The sequence below is a fragment of the Bactrocera tryoni genome, chromosome 5, assembly GCF_016617805.1.
Source record: "Bactrocera tryoni isolate S06 chromosome 5, CSIRO_BtryS06_freeze2, whole genome shotgun sequence".
In the NCBI taxonomy this organism is placed as follows: Eukaryota; Metazoa; Arthropoda; class Insecta; order Diptera; family Tephritidae; genus Bactrocera; species Bactrocera tryoni.
The window spans coordinates 9,573,258-9,594,552 of NC_052503.1; the positions used below are offsets into that span (position 1 = coordinate 9,573,258).

Sequence of the window (21,295 nt, forward strand, 5' to 3'; positions counted from 1 at the left end):
ATGCGGTGCGAAATTAAATGAAAACCAGGATCATGGTAAAACCAAATAAGGTTACATGCAAATAGAAAAGACAAAACAAATATTAATGACAATAAAGTGAGTAGTGATTTATATGCACAACAACTAAATATATGCTCTGAGCGAAATAGCTATATGGGACACGAAACAAATGGTTTTTTTTTATCCTTAAATTATCAATATAAAATATTTTTAAACTGCAAATAATTTTAAGAATTTAATTCAGTTTTTTATTTTAGAAATTTTAACTTTTTCAAGACCGTAGAAGGAATAAGATATATGGGACAAAAATTTAATTAACTTCAGTGCCAAGGAAACCACTTTTAATAGCTTGTCAGCTTTCCACTTTTTATTCTGACTGATACTAGACGTCGTAACATCGAATATATGAGTGACTTATGGACACTGAATTTTTGTCCATTCTTCTTGATTTGCCTTTTGAAACTACAATTGAGTGTCTAATTGGCCTCCAGCTTTGTAAATTTGCTTGCTAAGAATGCTCCAGAGGTTCATTGGATTAAGGTCTGGACTAAACGTAGGCTACTCCAGCACATCATTATTTTTCGACGTGAAAAACTCCCTTTGCCTCAATTGTCCTCTTGAAAAGTCCAACCCTCACAGTGAAGTTCTTCGACAAAATATAAAAAAAAACTCATCCACTGTTTCTACGTAACTTTCTACATTTTCATATTATGAGAAATAAAACATATTGGTGTCTTGCTACGGTAGTTGAAAGCAGACCAGGTCATAAGAGAGCCTCCGTAAAAATTTTGCGAGTTGAGCACTTGTCGTGGTTGAAGAATATCTCTCAAATACTTCTGATAACCCGATGATTCCATAGAAATTGAATCTTTTTCATTGCTAAAAATTATGGATGGCAGTTCACCATCCCAGAGCTTATGATTATCTGTAAATTTCGAGTCGAGCTGTTTAATGATGAGGTATAAATTTTGGCTTAACCAGTCGCTTTTGATATTTTAAATTTGAATCTTCGCTCAAAATTTGCTGAATGCTTCTCTTTGTAACCTTAAGAGAATGTTCACTTCATCTAATCGTTCTAACCGTTTTATCTTTCTTTTAAAGATGAAATGTGTATCTTAGGTTTAGTTAAGTTGGGTTGTCTCTTATAACTCTTAGAAACTCAGTCTTCAATCAATGCTCCAATGTAATGGGACTTTAAGCAAGAAACGAAAGAATTTTAGACTACCGCTAGTTCGAGTGTAGATTCATGCTTGTTAAACTCAAGAAAACATTATATGTCTATTTCACATAAAAAATTAAGAAGATGGTTCGCCCCATATGGCTATTTCGCTTAGTGTATTATAATATATGTGTTAACCTTATGTACACAATAAATACTATTTTAAGTGAGTATTCTAGTGTTTAGTTGTCCAGTATTGGATCAGTGTCTCGAACTGCTCTCATACTTACGTCCTGTAGAATGCGTCGAAGCCGCAGCAACTGTTTTTTGAACTGCAACACATCCTGAATCATCGCATTTCGGAAAGATTTGTCATACAGCATTAGATCGTCCGAAGAACTGTGCGAGTCGCGATGCAGTTGTGAGTAGTGATGCTGAAATGGTTTCTGATGCTGGTAATGGGTGCTCGGCGGCAGCGACGCATTCGTTGATGATGTGGAAGCGTTTGAGGCGCGAGAAGCGGCTGCGCTGCGTCGTAGACTGTGGGCTGATTTGGAGCTGTCTGAGTCGCCGCCGCCACCGCAGACCGAACTACTAGTCGCCGCATTCGTGGTCACACCGCTGGCAATCGAGGAGGGGTACTGTTGTTGCTGCAGGCGCGAACGATTTAGAAGACGAGTGGCGCGAGCGGGCAAATGAGCACTGAAAAGAAAGAGAGAGAGGAGGGACACATACATAAGTACTTTCAACATTGTAACACACGACAGAGCTTAAAACAATAAATAATGGATCGAATCTCAAGAGCTTAAATCTAAAACTATACAACACTCCAAATTTCAATTGTTCAGCGAAGATTTGTGAATTCTACAACAACTTCAAAAATCAACGAAAAGTGTTTGCGCTGCGCACCTCAGATATGTGGCATTAGCATGCGGCGCGCTAGTTGAAAGCACCGTTGCAGCGGCACAGTGGCACCAACAGTTGCACACGCCGCTCAGTGTGGACGTTGACTTTGTTGCTGTTGTCGTCATCGTTTTAGTTGCTGCAACAGCAACAGTTGGCGTTCGCCTTGAACTCCTGTGCTTATGTGTGGCATGTGGCAGGTGTGATTTATGCATGCCATGCAACATTTGCGCACTCGGCGAGGGGGTGTGTTGCGTGCTCTGCTGTGGTGATTGCACTGGCTGCATATTGCCACATGTGACTGATTTAATATTGATGGGCGACGATGTGCGCGGTATGCTCGGCCTCGCCGTTGCCAGAAATATATTCTGTGATGTCTTCAAATCGGTACGAACGCGACGTGCACCAATTGGCGACTGCGGCAGGGTGTTTTGTTGTTGTTGCTGCTGCTGCTTTTTCTCTGGGGTTGAGGACATTTTCGTTTCGATTCGCAACAACCACAGCAATGACTCCACCTTAAATGTTGCAACAGCATTTGAGTTAAACGAAGGCACTGATATTAGCGAGTGTTGCAGAGTAGAATCCGCCTAATCAAGTTTACTATATAAGTCTGTTGAATATTTGCCGATTTCCAATAGTTTTACCAGCGGCGTGGCATAGCTGTCTCCACAACGAAGCAAAAATGTGAGACTAACGTTTTGTGTGCATAATCCTTTTCTCTTTTCAGTTTTGTTATTTACGTAGTATGACACAATCCGCACATGCGCTCTGGCACAACGTCCCCGTAGGAAATCGAGTGCCAGCCTACGTACATACGATGCACAACTGAATAAAGAATACAGAAGAACGTGTCAAATAGATGCGAGAGCTAAATGAAAGTGAGTATTCTCTGCCTTTTTGAAATTAAAATTTCGTTAAGAATTGAATTTATGAAAGAGACTTAGTTTGTAAAGTCGTTGTGGTCCATATGCTGGCACATAACTATTATTTTCCAACAAGGACAGTGTGCTATACTTAGGTATATATGTACATATATAGTCTTGCATTGTGTGTGTGCAGGATATTCTTCTGCTGGCTTTAATAAACTCGTAAATGAATCATTTTGACGGCATTGCATGAGCTGCATATTTAAATCATTCCTTAGAAGTATAAAAATAAACCGTAGTTATTACTTGAATAATTAAAAAAACATATTTTTTATATTGATTGGCTTTCGTGTGGAAACTGTATTTTCGACTAGAGGACCTTGCGAAATCTGTTGTGCTTTAGAGGAAACAAATAAACAAGTTTTGGATTTTGTTAAGTCATTTTTTAAAAATACAAATAAAATATTTAAGTATTTTAATGATTCTTTCTTATTCATGTATTCTAGTGCAGAGGTCGTACTCTTCAGTTAAGTACCTTCCGATGCACGATATTTTCTGTTTAATTATCAGGCGCAAGAACAAACAACGCAGATGACCTTCCATCCCTTGAACATGCCACATATAAATGACCATGCGAAAGCATGGATATTCCAGATTCAAACCACAAACTTTAAAAAATTGACCTTGTTATTTCTTAATGGCCATTACGAAAGACATAATCGAAAATTGAAGTATTTTAATCTCAAACGGCATATCGGTTGGGATCATCGGTATACTCTGAATCAAAACTCCCTCACCTTTAAATCTTCTTTTGAGGATTGTAACGCAAATCACATTGTTCATCAATTTACTTAGTTTTGTTTGGTTTATGCTTCGAAGCACTATTATTACGGTGCCAACCATTAGGCGTAAATTATGCGTTGGCAAGCCAGGCTCTTCCAAGAAATTTAAATATTCAATTGCTTAGTTAGTGGAAAAGTTACTGAAATTTTCGGAGAAATGAAATCAATCCGCTCGATTCGTCAACAGGTACTCAACTGTTACCGATAGTCAACAATTGCTCAAAGAAATCTTCAGCAGATTTACCATTAAGCAATGCAGTCATTCATTTCACAATTTGGCGCTGGCATTTCTACAAAAAAAATTCATACAAACATGACAAATAAACTATTGCACATGACATAATTCGGCGCCGTTCGTTGCAACTCAGCCGAGAACTTTGTTTGAAAGCGTACAAAAGCCAACTTGATGCCGCTCGACTTTTTTAGCGACATCGCTTCGCTCGATGAGTTCTTGAAAAGTTCCAACAAGATCTGACATTATCGAGCCAAATTTCGTTCAGCGATGAGGTCCATTTCAGGCTCAATGGGTATATAAGCAAGCAAAATTGCCGAATTTGGGACGAAGGACAACTTGAAGAGTTTCAAGTGCTGCCATTTCATCCAGAATAAAACCGTTTGGTATGGTGTGGGTTGTGGACCAGTGGAATCATCAGTCCATATTTCTTAAAAATTGATGCCGGTAAGAACGTAAGCGTTATCAAATCAATCAATGGATTTATGGCTAGCGTACTTCGGCAAGCAGATAATTTCAAGTTTTGGGCCGGTCGATTGGAAACCAAGATCGTCATATGTATATCACACCCTTAGACTTTTTCCTGTGGAGATATGTAAAGTCTAAAGTCTATGCGGAAAATCCCACTTCGATTCAAGTCTTAGAGCAAAACGTCACACATGTCATTCGCAGGTTACCAGTCGAAATGCTCGAAAGAGCCTTCGAAAATTGGAATCAACGGATGGACCATCTGAGACGTAGCCGCGATCAACAAGAAAGAGATAATCTTCAAAAACAAAATGTCAAAAGAATATTCTTCAGAATGATAATAAACATTTTCCATTAACTTTGAAGTTTCTTTGTTTTTTTCTTTAAAAAAGTAAGGAACTCGAAATGTATATACTATATGTCATTTTCCTTCAAACATAATAACCGTCAGATTTCTTCGTTTGGGTAGTGAAAGAAAAATACTTTCTATATGGTTAAACGCTCTATTTATACTTATACATATGTATATACACTAGTGTATATATATATAAGTATATATGTATGTATGTTCTAGGCTGTTATGATAATCACCAAAACTAAAGTAAACCAAAGACTTTCTTCTTCGGTTCTCACCAGCGACTCGGTCTACTGATTCCCTTGCCCAGTGACTCTTTCATAACAGAGATATAAACGAAATACTTAAATCACCGACGCTTTAAGAAAAATGTTTAAAAATAGCATATCTAAGACTCATCGTTAAGAAAGTAAAGAAGGTAATTGAGGCAAACAAAAGAAAATTAGTCGACTTCGGTTGAATGTTAACTGTTTAATGAAATAAGTAAGGGAAGAAATATCGAAGAAAATATTTGCCGCGAATATAATAAGTTTGTCTAGCTGCAAGAAGCGTGAAACGTGCCTTTTAGGAAAGACAGATGAAAGCATTATGTAGGGTTTGTAGAAAGCGAAATTTTCTTAAAACGATAAAATATGTTTAAATTATTAGATTTGAGCTTGCTTTCCACAAATAAGCTCATGGGTTTTATATTTTATCGATATCAGCTGGCATAGTTTGAAATGAAAATCTATTTAGGTACTATTTAAAGATCGAAAGTAACTAATATTTATGAAATTTATGAAACTCTTGCTTTTCTGCGACTTCATTTCAAATCAACCAACAAGTCAATGAGCCACATGTTGCACGCGATTCGATTACTTTCACTCAACGGTCTGCATTTTGTTACAAACAATTAAGCAAATACGCGCATGCGTGCCGAAGCTAACACCTTTCAGCTGCTGACAACAGTAATCACAACAGCGTCGACACACTACCACACTCACGCGCTCCCAAGCCGTTCTTTCAACGCCAATGATGCAAAACAAGGTCTTCGACGCCTGGCGCGCGACCTGCCGCTGAAAACACTAATCCGTCCAACCGTGTCGTTGACATGCGACGAAACGCTTGGACAAACCGCGAAACACCAGTGGCAATGTTGTTGCTGTCAGCTTCAGCGCGGCGTCAGAGTCGTCACCAGCAGGTACCGTCATTGTTACAGCTGCTGCCGTCAGTAACGCGTCATCTCATCGTCGCCTTGGTCAAGGTGTCAATGGCAATTAGGCACATTAATCTCTTTTAATGCCTACCGCATCCCCACTCACGAACAGCTGTTGTAGCTCGGTTATGAGTATTCTTTGAACGGAAGAGTCAGCCTTCCAGTAGACAATGTTTCTGGAAAGCTTTATTGGGGTTTAAATACTTTTTTATCATAGTATTGGTTCCATATAATCCTATTGGTGAGTTTTAATGGCTGAGAACGCAGGCCAAATGAAATAAGTACAAATAAGAGCTTATTTACCTTCATATAACTCCAGAAAGCCCATAGATCGTCATTAAAGTGAAATGTTTTGGTCATGATGGCAAGCAGACCATAAACCATATGTTTAAAAAACTGTTTTTGAATTTTTTGTGATTTTTAAAAAATTTCAAAACTTCAAATTTAAAAAATTTATAAACAAAGATTACAGCAGAGCGCCGGAAACTGTCAGTGATTCGTAATTTATTCGCAAAGAGCACATTATTAGCATTTTTTATGGTCATTTGTCAACAAACCGCAATGGCTCCGCTCTACATACATACATACATATGTACAACCGTATTATGGCATCGACTAAGTAAGATTTGGCGAACATAAAATGCAAGAAACCCCAGGAAAGCTGTTTGATGTGGCGCTATTTCGTAATTGCATTTAATACATTCGTCGAAATGTCAGATGACGGCTTGCATCATGTTGCATGCCGAAGGGGCACGTAATTGGTTCTTTGCCAGCCGAGCAACATTAAGGCGGCGAGTTAGCCGGTAGACAGCATTCCTGCCATAACGGCTGTCAAAAGCCCACGAATCAAGTCTTGCCTCTGCGGACAATAAAAGTCATAAAATAATGCAGCAACTGTGAGAGTATGTGGCACAAATCATGTTTTGAGGCCGCATAGACGACTTGTTTGTGGCTTAAAGCAATCATAGCGCAAATTAATCGAACACAATGCGATACTTAGGCGTTTTAAGGAAAATGCGAGCGAGTTAGATGCCAAAGCGAGCCACTAAGCAATCCAGTCCTTCCGAGTCTTACTTTAAAGTTTAGACTTAAATTTCCTTAGTAATTATATGTACAAAGAACAAGTTGGGATGACCTCTCTACATAACGCCAATAACTACTTTATAATTTATTTGACAGTTTTAATATTATTTTTTCTAAACTGCAGATCAATCTCTCGAAAATTTCTCTTTTGATCTGTCATATTTTCAGCAAAGAAGTGACGCGCTATTTCATGAAAGACCTGAATGTAGCGAGCTCCAATCCAATCCAGTAGTTGAAAAGCAAAAAGCTAATATATAGTACATATTCTAATGGAACTTTCAGCAGGAAGTCGTTTGGTCAGCCCTAATAGTTGATGCGCAGCGCTTGCGGTTGGTCAATGACCAACTAACTGCGGTACATTAATTAGATTCTCATAGACGAAAAGACGGGCAACAAACAATCAGACGCAAAAGATAATATCTATGTATAGTACATAAGACAAATGAAATTTCACAGCACCAAACCTTCCCTTCCCTCGTACACTCATAAATACATACGATCTGCTCAGCACAAAAAAATAATTCAAAGAAAGGGAACTAGAGGAATAATGAGAATTTATAATTTCGCAACATCATTACAATCAAGACGCAACGGAAGGGGAAATGATCGCATATGTAAATAGCTGAGTACACATGTACGCCATGTTATTGTTTCCCCACCACATTGCGAATGCATAAGAGCTGGGTCGAAGTCGACGAGCGAAACCTTTGATACATGCGTAATTGGTGCGAAAACAACATAATTGAGTTCCTCAAGTGTCTCGTTCTTCACCTTGAGAACGGCAGCTTCTCGACAAACGAAAGCAAATTATAAAAATCTCATTTAGTGGGACTTGTTGACTAGCATTCATAAATGGAATTTATCTTCGAATGTCGAGTGTTGAAAAAACAGTTAAACATATTCGTAGACCGCCCTACATATATTCAAATTATTCAAGTTGAGCTTAGACCTCAATCGCACCAAGTTACATATACTTAAATCATAAATGCATTAGTCTACTATATGTTAGGAGATATATCGTATATGCGTTAGTCTACTATATATATTAGAAGATATATCGTCACTTAAAATGCAAAATAACGTAACATCACTTTTCATAAATTTAGAGGCCAAGAAAAGACTTTATAATAAAACCACTCATATTGAAACAAAATTTTAGTTTCAGTTATAAAATGGTTATATTTTGGTTATTATACACTCATATTGAAAAAAACTTAGTTTTGGTTACAAAATGATTATATATTGGTTATCATACACTCACTACTACTGGAAACAAAGCTTGAGTTTTGTTATAAAATGGTTTATTTTCGTTATTATACACTGACTACTATTTGAAACAAAATTTGAGTTTCGGTTATGAAATGATTATATATTGGTTATCATACACTCACTACTACTTGAAACAAAATTTGAGTTTGGGTTATAAAGTAGTTATATATTGGTTATTTATCAGTTAGCGATTTTCGATTTTTTTTGATGATACGTTATTTTGTATTTTAAGTGACGATATGTCGTTTAAAAAAATTTAAGCAGCAATGAATGATATTAAGTAAAAGGAATTAGCAAAACAAAAAAGTGTAGTTTTTTAAATTTCCGATTTCTTACCAATTATTTGAGCTGCCAATTTCTAAGAGCATAGAGCCCTCACAATCTCTCATTTTGCTGCTCGCTCTTTGTATATAGAAATGTTTATATACTAATGAATATTAGTACATATGTATGTATATGCATACATATGTATATAAATATATCCGTTTTGGTGTATATATGAGGCACTGCAATCACGAACGGGTCCGGAGCGTTTACAACACTAATATTTTGTCCTTAATTACTTTTGTTGTAATTGTCGGAAAACTCAATTTATTTCACAGTGTAATTTTAGATTTCTTTAACATTTTTATATTTTTTACTTTTTAAATGCATCGAAGGTTGGTGTTTGTGCAGAAATTGCTTGTTGTTTCCCCCGAATAAGTTCCGCTCTTAATTACGGTTAGTCAGTCGTGCCGCAAGAGTGTTTGAAGTTATTTGTGCATATGAGTATATTAACTGTGAATGCATTAAGGTAAGTGTTCATATTCATTTTCATATTAAAGCAATGTAGGAGTATTTCTGTGTTGTTTTGTTGGCTTTCCGGTAATTTGAGATCTGCGCAGCTTTTGTAAGGCGACTAAAGTAATGGAAAGTGTTAGTTTAGACATACACACGCATATGTATGTATGTAATACTAGTGTATAATCGCTTATGTAAAGTCAAGTTGATAGGCACTGCCCTCGCGTTGAATTACAATGTGGCAGGCGTCCGCAGGCAGCGTCCCAAGTTACACCACAACCTTAACACACACGCGAATATGCCGCCAAGATGACGCTCTCTAATTTCTTCATCAACGCAAATGGCAACCGACCTAAACTACTACTGGGGAAAATTGCCACAATCGAGACCTTTTATAGTTCAAATTGTAATTTGTTTAAAAAATCTATGCGAAGCTGCCGGCGATTTTAATTGGTGCGCCATTTCCTCTTTCTCACAGCAATTCAAACTTTTCCGGAACACCCAAGCTTGCTTTCATTATCAGTTGCTTATCACTTTGTGGGTAAACACTTTCTTAGCGACCACCATTACTTCAATTATAAAGTATATGGCAACGCTGAGCGATACATGAATGCGCTTAGTTGTCTTGTATTTCAAACTAGAATTGAAAGACACTCTAAAATTAACCAAAGTTTCTACAAGCGCATATTTGATGCGTGTTAGAAATTACAGCCAGCAGCAAGCCCGTCATCTTCCGACAACATTGATGCCAACAGCAATATGTTTATTGCTTTCAAATTACTTTTAACTTTTAACTGTTGTAAGCATATTATTACCCGCGTATGAAGTCATCGCCGATGATATAATTAATGACGGAAAACCATAAATTGCTCATTGTCATGGTTGAGCCCACCGGTGTGGACGCTGTCTGTTGGTGCGTTCTTAATGTCCGCTACGTCGAAAAATGGTATTAATAAAAGGCATTGATTTTGAAAGTGATCGGCTAATGCTCCAGCCCATCTCAGCAGCAACGATAGTCATTAGACAATAAGCGGCAAGACTTGCTCATGTAGTTGAGTCTTGTAAGTTTCTTTGGTTTGTATGAGGAAAGAGCAATCAATAAATCAAAAACCTTTAAATGGAAATCAGCTTAGAAATCAGCATGGCACCGAAGCGAACACGAAAGCATGGAATCTAATTTCGAAAATGTTAAAAAGTGTGTAGCGCTTTCACTGTTGGGTTTTCATACTAATGTGAAGCTTTCGGGAAAATAGTGGCATTAACTTTCAGGCAGGGTGATTATGAAATTTTAAATACTATTACTTAGCGCTTAATAGTGTTTTCTAAGACGAAAGAAATAAAACCCTTGTAGAGCATGTAAATTGGCCGTTATTTATGAAATCTGAAAACATAACGGTTATATGAGTTGTTGTGTTTTCAATAAAAGATTGACAGTTATCGATAAATGCCTGCTGAACAGTATTTATTGGAAAAGAGCTGAGTTGCCATGGAAACGAATGAGACTTAGTGAAGCAAGTCAAAAAAATTATTATGGAATGGTTCGGCTAATGCTTAGAAATTTATTTAATAGTTATTCCGTCAATTGATTTTCTTTAGTTTGACGTTTGGATTGAAATTGAGCAAGCAAAGTATGGTAAAATGTTATTTATCGTCACTTAAAATGCAAAATAACGTAGCATCACTTTTCAAAAATTTTACAGGTGAAGGAAAACAATATAAAAGAAACCATGGTGACGATTATGAAGATTATTATGGATTATGAACGAAAATAGAAGAACTGAGCTTTTGAGAAGGCCTGATATACTGCACTTTAAGATTTGTTAAAATAAAGCGACTTGAAGAACAAATTAAACTATCAAATAACTGTTTTATTTATGATGCTCAATTCTGGTTTGGGGCTACGATAAATAGCTCAGACGGATGCTGCCGAGCAGAAAGGCATTATATTAAATTTCATAATGAAAAGTATAATGTCAATCGAAAAGCGCCACTATGTTTATTTATTTCGTAACCGCTGTTTAATTTTGTAATATAAAATATTAAAAATCCAATTATAGAAGCTTAGACCTTTAACTTCCAAACCGCTGAGTGGAAGAGGCAGAGATTGACCATGAAACAGAATCGTTGGTACGAAAGTGAAGTAAAAGGAGCGACAGCAACCACATGCACCTTGACTAAGCGCAATGGAATTTCAAGCAAGTCCCTAATGAAAAAAAGAGCTTATAAAGAATTCACTCGGCAATGACTTTTGCGCAAGCGTCAAGCGGCCGCTGCTTTGTGATGTACTATTTCGAAATGTAAACGGATATGGTTAGCTTGTATCTAAATGTCAGTATTATTTATTGTCATATTGTGTTGTGTGTGAATTTTTGGTTTTATTTGGCAAAAGCGATGTGGCTTTGTTTCAGAGCCAGTCTGGCGCTTCTGCATAAACATCCATCGGGACGGCGCAACAAAAGACAGCAGCGCGGCAAACCAAGCATAACGGTGGTAAAAGGCAGTCACTGACATTGCCGGCAACGAAGCGTTCCTGGTTACCAACAAAAACAAGTAAACACTTTGACATTTTTACACATTTACTCTGTTGGACGGAAGGTGTTGAGCTTTTCCGATAATAAATCAGCGCATAAAATATACACAAATCACACTTTTATATAATTATTCTTGTTACAAAAATGCAAACGCGTTGTTGTTGCGCTATAAATACATTATTTTTCGGATTATTTCAAAGGCCGTTCGCCGTTTTGATTACTAGCAGACAACTATTTGCCGAATTTTTTCACTTTGCCACAGACATATGTACATACATAGTTCAGCAATAATCAAAGAAGGCGAATTTAGTAAACACCGCGACGAAGAACGGTACGTTTATTCGCTTTCAATTGCGCGTCAACACTGGCTAAAAGCCAACAACGGCAGCTAGCCAAGAGCCGTCAGCTTCTGGCCACGGCAAAGACAGCGGCCAAAAGCCAAAAGCAAATGAAAATACAATCAAAGTAAAAGTGCAAAAGCACACGGAGAGCGAATTGGCGCTCTTTGCTCTATTGCTATAAATATTTTTCGTTGCAGCAATTGCTTCAGTTCACTTAAATGTTGTTAGTTCTGTGCATTGGTTTTAGAAGAAATTGCTACACTGTGGGCATATTGGCGGCATAAATGCCCTAAAATCGCCTTTAGAAAGTTTGAGCGGTTACATGGGTTTACGGGTTTCAAAAAATCGATTTTTTTTATTGTCTTAATAAATTCTACAACCCCTCTAGAATATTGTCAAGTTGATCCTAGTAAAAGTTTCGGAGATATAGCCTTGAGAATTTGTGCGCTCAAGGCAAGCTAGGCTAAGTACGCCGTCTTTAAACTAATTTTTCTCGAAACTGTGTTTTTGAAGTCGGTTGGCAAGATTTTTCTCAAAATTTTCAGAATTTTTTTGTTAATAGTGTATGTTTGTAACAATAAAAATTCTAATAAAAAATTCCATTTTTTATATGAGAAAAAAATTGTTGAAAAAGACTGTTTTTTATCCGAGTTTCCTCCATGTAACCCCCCCAATCTTTATTTTCAAACAATTAATGAAAACACATTTACTTCATTACATAGCCCTCACGAAGACGTCAACCTCTGTTCATTCTTTGAACCCAACCCATAAATTCTCTCGTTCAATAATGTTCCTCTAAACTTATTGTGAGTTTCGAAGCATTCGCCTCGGTGTTATTACTCAACTGACCACAAATTTTCTCATTTTCGACTATTTTGTCCTACAGTGCGTGCGCTCTCTATCAGCTGCATTTACGTGAGTGTTGCACAGACACACACACATATGTATACGTTACGCGCTGATACTATTTCTTAGTTACACTTTGAAAATACTTCCCGGCCTGTCTCCGCTATACATTCTGTTGTTTCCTCTTCTCTTTCTTGTCTTGTCTTTGCATTCACTTAAGAACATAAGCGACCAAGTTTGTCAGATTACGTACATTTATATGATTTTATAATAGTTGGGTTAACATTGAAATTGAAGTCAGATAAAACACGAACCAACAACGCCAACAATAGAAAATAAAAACAAGAAGACACGACGGCGCTCAGCGAGATGACGTCAAGTTGATTTATTGCCCCAGTCAGTGGCTCTTTGTTTAGCACTATGGTTTTGCTAGTTTGTGTTATTTGTGGTTTTTAATATCTACCGCTATGCCGCCCTTCCAGTTTTAAGTGCAAGAGTTCAGCGGAAAATGGCAGCCTGAAGCCTTCGTCGATCGGATAGAATATCTGCTATTCGTTGCAGTTATTTCCTTGTTTTGAGGCCTTTTATGTGCGAACATCGAATTTAGTCCGCTCTTTAACATAAACAAGTCCATCAAGCTATCAGTTAATGCCCTTTAACAGGCATTGAAAATGATAAACAAAGTCGGGTTATGATCAACACAGAAACGACATTCCATTGTCTGCATTCAATAGATCAAATAGTTCTTAGGTTCATGCACTTTGAGAAGCGTAGTTGTTGATATCTAAAGTATTTTGAAGTCAGTATTAATGAGATTCCAAGTTGAAGCAGGGATCGAGTTACGGAACGATGACTAAGAATTCCAAGTGTCGGTGCCGATGACTACAAATCTGTTATCTAGTGAGACATTTAACAATATTTCTAGCAAGTAGTTAAATCGCTTGATAGTTGTTATTAAAAGAATTTATTGCAAATAAAGGGACAACTCTTATCTATGTATATGGGTTAGAAAATGAGCAAGAACTATTGAAACAGAAAAAAAAACCGACGTGTCTCGACTGTTTCTTTAAAAAAACCTATTACAAATTAATACGAGATAAGCTTCTTGGAACGAAAATAGTCTGTGAATTTTAAACAGGTGCAACCTAAATATAAATTTCTATATACATAATACACTGAAAATATTAGTTAACTTCAGAACATTTTGATTAACTTTTGATTAGATTAGATTAGATTTTACTGTAATTTTATTGATTCCCCTTTCAAATAAAGCAAGTAAAGACAAAATGTTGGCAAAGATATTTTCTAATGTATCAATAAACGTTGCACATGCTTACATGCACATATGTACATATGTATGTATGTATGGTATGTATAGTATATAGTACAAATGCACATATGATCCATATAACATTGACATTTGATTTATGTTATTTTAATTTTTAAAGTCAAAGTACAGTGGCCATTAAGCGATTCACACGACTAATGTTGGCACGAATTGCCAATTGCAATGAAGTTAGACCGTCTTGCTGGTGCAAAGAACGACACTTGCCACACAAAGGCATGTGCCGACGTGTGCCACGATTTATGGCGTGAAGACAAACCGTACTCAAAGGAGCATAAAATAAGTAAGGAAGAGCTACGTTCGGCTATAACTGAACATTTCATACTCTTGCAACTTATAAGGGTTAAAGCCAAGGAAGTACATTCAGGAAAATGGCTGGTGAGTTATGTATATGGGGTTTAAGGCGACTTTTTATCCGATTTTATTCATTCTAAGCACAAATATGCACTGTTACAGGAAAAAGGCATTTTCTCAATTTTATTAAGATAACTCACATATTGGCCGATATATGCGGTATAAAGCTGCCTGGAAATTTGAGAATCTTTATGTTAGGTATATGGGGGCTGAAGGAAGTATTGACCCGGAACAACCCAGACACACAGATATATCATTGACTGGAAACAATTATCCCTGAACTTCAATTATAAATCTGACACATTGACCGCTATTTTAGGTAAAAAGTCAATTATAAGCACTGGGTCCACATATTCAGTACCTTCAACAGGTTTGGCTCGATTGGATTTTGGAATTTTTAGTCATAAGGTGGCACACCTCAAAAGCAGTATTCGTGCAAAGTTTTATTCTGTTATATTAATTAATTCTTGATTTGAGTACTGGAACGTAAAGGTTTCTAACGGAATTTAAAATTCTGTTATATGGAAAGTAGACGTGACGTTTCCTCCATTTTCACACTATAACATAAGATTGTCGGGCAGGTATCGAGTTATGTGATTTCACCTAAAAGTGAGCGGTGCCACGACCAGCGCCCAGTTTTGATCCCGGCTTCAATAAAGGCCTCTCATACCATCTCTTTTAGTAGTTTTGAATAGTACCGTTATCTGGCGATTGAGCGGGGTCATCTTCCGATTGGGTTGTTGTGGATTAAGTTAAGTTTAGTGGGCCAGACTGACATTCACTAAGATTTTAACTAGTCTCGTCATCCTGGCCATTTATATATACATAACGCTATATCTATTTCGCTTAGTTTTAAATGAAATGTACAACTGTTAGGAAAACAAAACTATCTATGTGTCTATGGCTGCGTATGTTTATTTATATTTGCACTATGGCAACTAAATAGAAGCAAGAAGTAAAATGTTAAAAGGACGTCAGCGAAATTCATGCTGTAGCTTAGAGGGGTATGTGGACATTTAACATAGCAGCACCGAGGAACAAGGTCTTCGAGCGAATTTTATTTGCAGTCATTGCCAAGGGAATAGCGGAATCGATGCACAACAGTTAGAGGGTAATTTCCTAGAGATTTTCACTAGTACGGCTATAGCATTTGTTGAAGGAAATTTTAATAGCGAAGAGTCGTTTATTCTCACTTGAAGTAGCCGAGATGAAGTTCGGTTTATATGAACCATTTTCCCATTTCAATGAATGTGTCGTCCAAGATAATAAATTTGTAAGAATTGGAGTTAACTTTCACGCGACTTTCAAACAAACGATGTCTGTGGTTTTCAGCGAGGCTTCATAGCGACAAACTTACACTCGCAAACATGGATGAAAATGTTTTAAGGAAACTCGAATGGTTGACATTGCTGTGTCTATCAGATACTAAGTATTAGACATTTCTTGCTAACCGAACAGCTAACAATGCTGAGATATGTCTTAGTATATGCTTTAACGGTACATAAAGTAGCGTTATTTTATTAGCGACAATGTGCGGTTTGCCGAGATATGCCATCTGATTGTGTACAACAAAACCAATGTTCATGCGAGTACTTATATAATACGTACACATAGGTAGATATTTAAGCATATATGTACATATGTATATACCATGTCTAACGGCAGCAAACCTGCATCGGGTATGACAATAAGAATAACAACTGAATTCTCTAAGAAAGCAAATCGACGACAAACAACAACCAGCAAATGAGCCAGTGCACGGCATAGCATAGCCTAGCAACAGCAGTACCAAGTGGCAACGGTTGCCAATAAGCAATCGGCAGTCGACGGCCAACAATCGACATCCGATAGCGGTCTGACAAGACAATTTACTTTTATTGTGTAAGAGATGGCAGCAGGAGGTAAAATGCCGTCAGGTTACTCCGCAGCTCGTGCGAACCTGGTGGCGAAGAGCGTTGCGAAGACGCGAATGTGTGACTAACGGTTAACAGCAATGAATGGCGAGCTCGTTTCTCAACGCTGAAATGCTGAATCGTGTTGGCCTGCGCCGTGAAAGATGGAAGCCCCGCTTGTGGGAGACTACGTCACCTGCACGCTGCTAAAGTGTTTGACATTTTATTTATATTCACGCTGGCACATAAACATACTTCATGCTTCGCCATTGCCACCGTGCCGCTGCATTTTCGCCATTTCCTTTCATTTATTTGAAACGTCTTTGGCATTTTCATTTTCCGCTGTAAACGCTTGCAAGCGCAGCATTTTTGCTGAAGCGTGCAATCGCTTGGCGCAAAAAAGAACAGCCAGAAGCCAAGCGTGGGCCTTCAGAGGTGGAGAGAGGGGAGAGGCAGAAGCAGCGGCGCTGGCGGTGGCATTTGGATGCACTCTTGCTGGCCGGCCGGCAATTTACACGTACCACGCTTGCAGCGGCAAGTGCAACGAACCAGTGCAACAATGCTGACACACCAAGACTCATTGCTGTTGCAAGCGTGCTGCGAAGCATGCATACGATGGATGCATGTGGTTGTGTGTATTTCATAAATTGCTGGTTGTGAATGCACTTGAAAGCATTAGCAACGGCTGGAGAGGCGCCCGCCAGCTTTGGCCAATTCAAAGCCCAATTGAATTTCGGTGATTGCCAAATGTTGCTGCTATTGTAACGGGCCTTTGCGGCTGCGGCTGCGGCCTGAGCTTTGGTTGTTTGGCTTTTGTCATTGCTGTCAGCGCTGTTGTAGTTGCCATGTTGTTGTTGTTGTCATCTGCTTTAGTCGCGTTGGAATCTTTGTCGATTTGTTAAGCTTCGTGAAAGGTCGCCGGTGATTGTTGCCGTCGGCATTGTTGCTGCAGTTGTTACAATTGTGTTGCCAGCGCGAGGTTTATTTGCTGTGGCTTAACCCCACTGCGGTCATCCGCGGCCGCATAGCGGTTATACACAGCTCTTGTGTTAATATGTGTGTACATGTATTTGCATTACTTTTCCATGCTGCACTTATCTCCTCTTTATTGTTGGCATTACCGTAATTTTCCCATCTCTTTTGGTGGGTGTAATTTGGCTTTGCCTATTTTTTACGCCAATCCTATTTCCCATCTGCTGGTTGTCGTGGTCGCGGCTAAATGAGTTCGGTGTTTGTGATTTTCCCACCAGCGTGAAACAATTGCTTGTAGATAACCAGGCAGCTTGTACCAAGTAGGAATGGTGAGTCTGCACTTTTATGTGGGCATTTACAGGTGCTGCACACCGAAACCGTATGATCCATAACTATTGGTTTTTCATCACCCGATTTTCAGTGGCATTTGGGATAATATTTCTCTGTCAAGGGTCGGTACACCGAAATATTTGTTAGTTTGCTCAAAAGAAGAGTTAAGTGTGTTTAGAAGATTAATGCAGGCAGAAATTAAGATTTCCCGGTGGAAATTATTACATTCTTCTAATTTTGAATATAATGGAGCAGATTTTAATTATGTTTTTGTACAAAACTTTTTGCGGGAACACAAGCATAAATGAATATTACAGTTTCCCAATAAGTTACTTATATATGTATATATATATATACATACATATTAGATATAAATATATGTTTCTGTTAATCCTGAGGAGCATATGGCCACCCTCGTATTTTAAACGATAGAAACTTCAAAGGGAACTGCCATTTTCACTAGTGGGTGTAGATGACACTTTGCAATTTATCGTGTAAAGCAGATTTTAATTATGTTTTTGTACTAAACTTTTTACGGTTTTCATCATCATGGTAATTTATGGGTAGATCAACTACAATGCAGACGTAAGACAATTAGTCATGTGAAATTTTTATACTCTTGCAACATGTTGCTGCAGAGTATAATAGTTTTGTTCAGCTAACGGTTGTACGTGTCATCTAAAACTTAGCGTATACTAGTGGATCCGTTCGCGCATTGCTGTGGTATACATTTTATACTATTATTCATATAATAAACTATTCAAAACAGTGAAAATTTTATTTATGAATAAACCCAAAAACCTTTTTGTCGGTATAAGAATTCAAGGGTTTGTACTTGAGATCTAGTTTTGAATATGTTCATACAAATAAATTTCATTGGATAAAAACGAATTTAAGGCTGCTTTCTCATGGTCTTGTTACCAGCCTATCTGTCTAGTTAATAGAGTTGTCCGCTTAATAGACCGTCCATTTAATAGAGCTTTCAATGTATTTTTTATTTATACATTTGTTTTACTATCCTATCTTCTATGTTGGTTCGAACTGAACACAGTGTGCTAAATGTTGTTAAAATCAGTTCAGTAGCTTAGGAGTCCATCGCGGACAAACAATGTAATTTTTATACCCTGAACAGGGTATATTATGTTTGTCACGAAGTTTGTAACACCCAGGAGGAAGGGTCGGAGACCTTATAAAGCATATATATACATGATTAGTATGTCGAGCTGAGTCGATTTAGCCATGTCCGTCTGTCTGTATATATACGAACTACTAAATCAGTTTTGATATCGTTTTGAAACTTTGCAAACGTCATTTTCTCTTCAAGAAGCTGCTCATTTGTCGGAACTGCCGATATCGGACCACTATAACATATAGCTGCCATACAAACTGAACGAAATCTTTTACATTGGACAAGATATATTAACGAAATTTGGTATATGCTATTTTCTAAGGCGACAATGTAATCTCCAAAGAAATGGTTCAGATCAGTTAACTATAGCACATAGCTGCCATACAAACCGAGCGATCGAATCAAGGGCTTGTATGGAAAACTTTCGCTTTTGACGTGGTATCTTCACGAAATTTGGCATGGATTACTGTTTAAGATAACAGATAATGGACCCCAGCCACGCCTACAAAACGTTATTAACCGGAAACCTATAAAGTACCATAAGTAAGCACTAAATTAGGATATACAACTCTAATTTGATACCAAGGATCACAATAGTAAGGGGCATCTGTGTGCAAAAAATGTAAAGAAAGTGGGCATGGCCTCGTCCCATAATAAGTTTAACGTATATATCTCTTAAACCGTCTCGTCTAGCGCAATTATTATCACAACTCCTACCGACAAAGTAAAAATGGTCATCCATTCAAAAAGGGTGATAACCCCGACCACTCCTTATGTAACGGTACTGTTAAAAATTATTAAAAGCCCTATAAATCAATTACTAAATACGTCAGAGACATTAAATGTTACCATTGAAATGGAGGAGCCGGCCAAAATAGTATGATGGCACCGCCCACTTTTAGTTGAGATCACATATCTCCAAAACCACCCGACCGATTTGAACCAATTGACCAATCGTGACATTGCTCTGACATTTTGATGATATAATGTGAAAATGGGCGAAATCGGATTATAGCCACGTCTACTTCCCACATAACATAATTTTAAATTCCATTTGAAACTTTCACTTTTCAATATACAAATCAAGAATAAATTAATATGTCAGAACAGCACTTTACACAATAAATACCTTTCAGGTGTGCCACCTTTCAACCAAAAATTTCCCATATCCAAACAAATCTGTTCAAGCCTCTAGGTACTGAATATGTGGACCACCTTATCTATAGTTGATTTCCGACCGAAAATAACGGTCAATGTATGGGATACACAATAGAAATTCGGAGAAAATCCTTTCCTGGCAATAGTAACTCTGTGTATCAAAATTGGGTTGAATCGGGCTAATACTTCCCTGAGTCCCCATATACCAAATAAAAAGATTTTCGAACTTCCGAGGGATTTTATACCGCATATATCGATCAATATGTGTGTTATTTAAATAAAATTGGGAGAGTGTGTTTTTCTTATATCCGTGCTCATTTGTGCTGAGAATTAATCAAATTTGGTCAAACTACGCTCTAGACCCTATTTAATTAACAAGCCTTATGTGCTTGAAGGTACTTCCCTGGCTTAAAACCTCGCAAGTTGCCAAAGTATAAAATGATTGTTATACCTGAACCTAGCTTTTCCTTACTTGTTATTTATGAGCTGCTTCAATTATATGGTGGAAATCAACGACATGGAAATTTAACACATATTGGTTTCTTTGTAATTTGTAATGCTCTAAAATTTATTTATCTTGCAATAATTTTGGAGAGATCAGTGGAAGTACTTAAAACAAAAACAATGACAAAAAATGAAGGAAAGGAAAATTATGACAAAAAACAATAACAGAAAAATGAGGGAAACGAAAATTATGAATATTTTTCAGAAAAATCTAAATCAATTTTAGATCTTCCGGGTAAATTATAAATATGCCATTTAGGCAGGAAAAAGAGGTGGTAATAATAAACTATTCGTGGACACATTGATTTCATTATTGGCTGATTCGAAAAATGTGGGCAAAAAATTTTCAATGTCAAATATTTGACTGTCCGTGAACAAGTGTCCAGAACCGGAAGAGCAACGCGGTCGACGTCAAAGGCATAAGATTCGATACCTATGTAATTTTGAGAAGGCCTTGCGTTCCAATTCGTCATTAGTTTATTCATTTTAATTGTTTAAAACATCTTTATTTAATAATCTGATAATATTGCTTTGAACACAACTTTTTACTACTCACATGTCAACATCCTTATCTGCGCTTTTATTGGAACGAAGACGTAGGAGGGAATTCAGTTCTTTCATTACATCGCTCCCTTTACGTTCCAGCTCCGAAAATAATTCTGTGTCGTCAATTTTATGTAGATCCGAACCACTTCGACTCTTTATGGAGCCAGATCTTTGAAAGAAAGGACAATATGAGTA

General features: G+C 37.4%; 1 protein-coding gene across 8 annotated transcripts in view; it reads right to left on the minus strand.

The window, feature by feature from the left end:
- LOC120777899 overlaps positions 1-21,295 on the minus strand; it is a 79,522-nt gene that overhangs the window by 9,686 nt on the left and 48,541 nt on the right. For all 8 annotated transcript variants that reach the window (XM_040109470.1, XM_040109474.1, XM_040109471.1 and 5 more), the window contains 2 exons: positions 21,111-21,269; positions 1,450-1,861 (listed from right to left, as the gene is read on the minus strand). In XM_040109470.1, the coding sequence (XP_039965404.1) occupies positions 1,450-1,861; positions 21,111-21,269 (571 nt within the window). The remainder of the gene's footprint in view (positions 1-1,449; positions 1,862-21,110; positions 21,270-21,295) is intronic.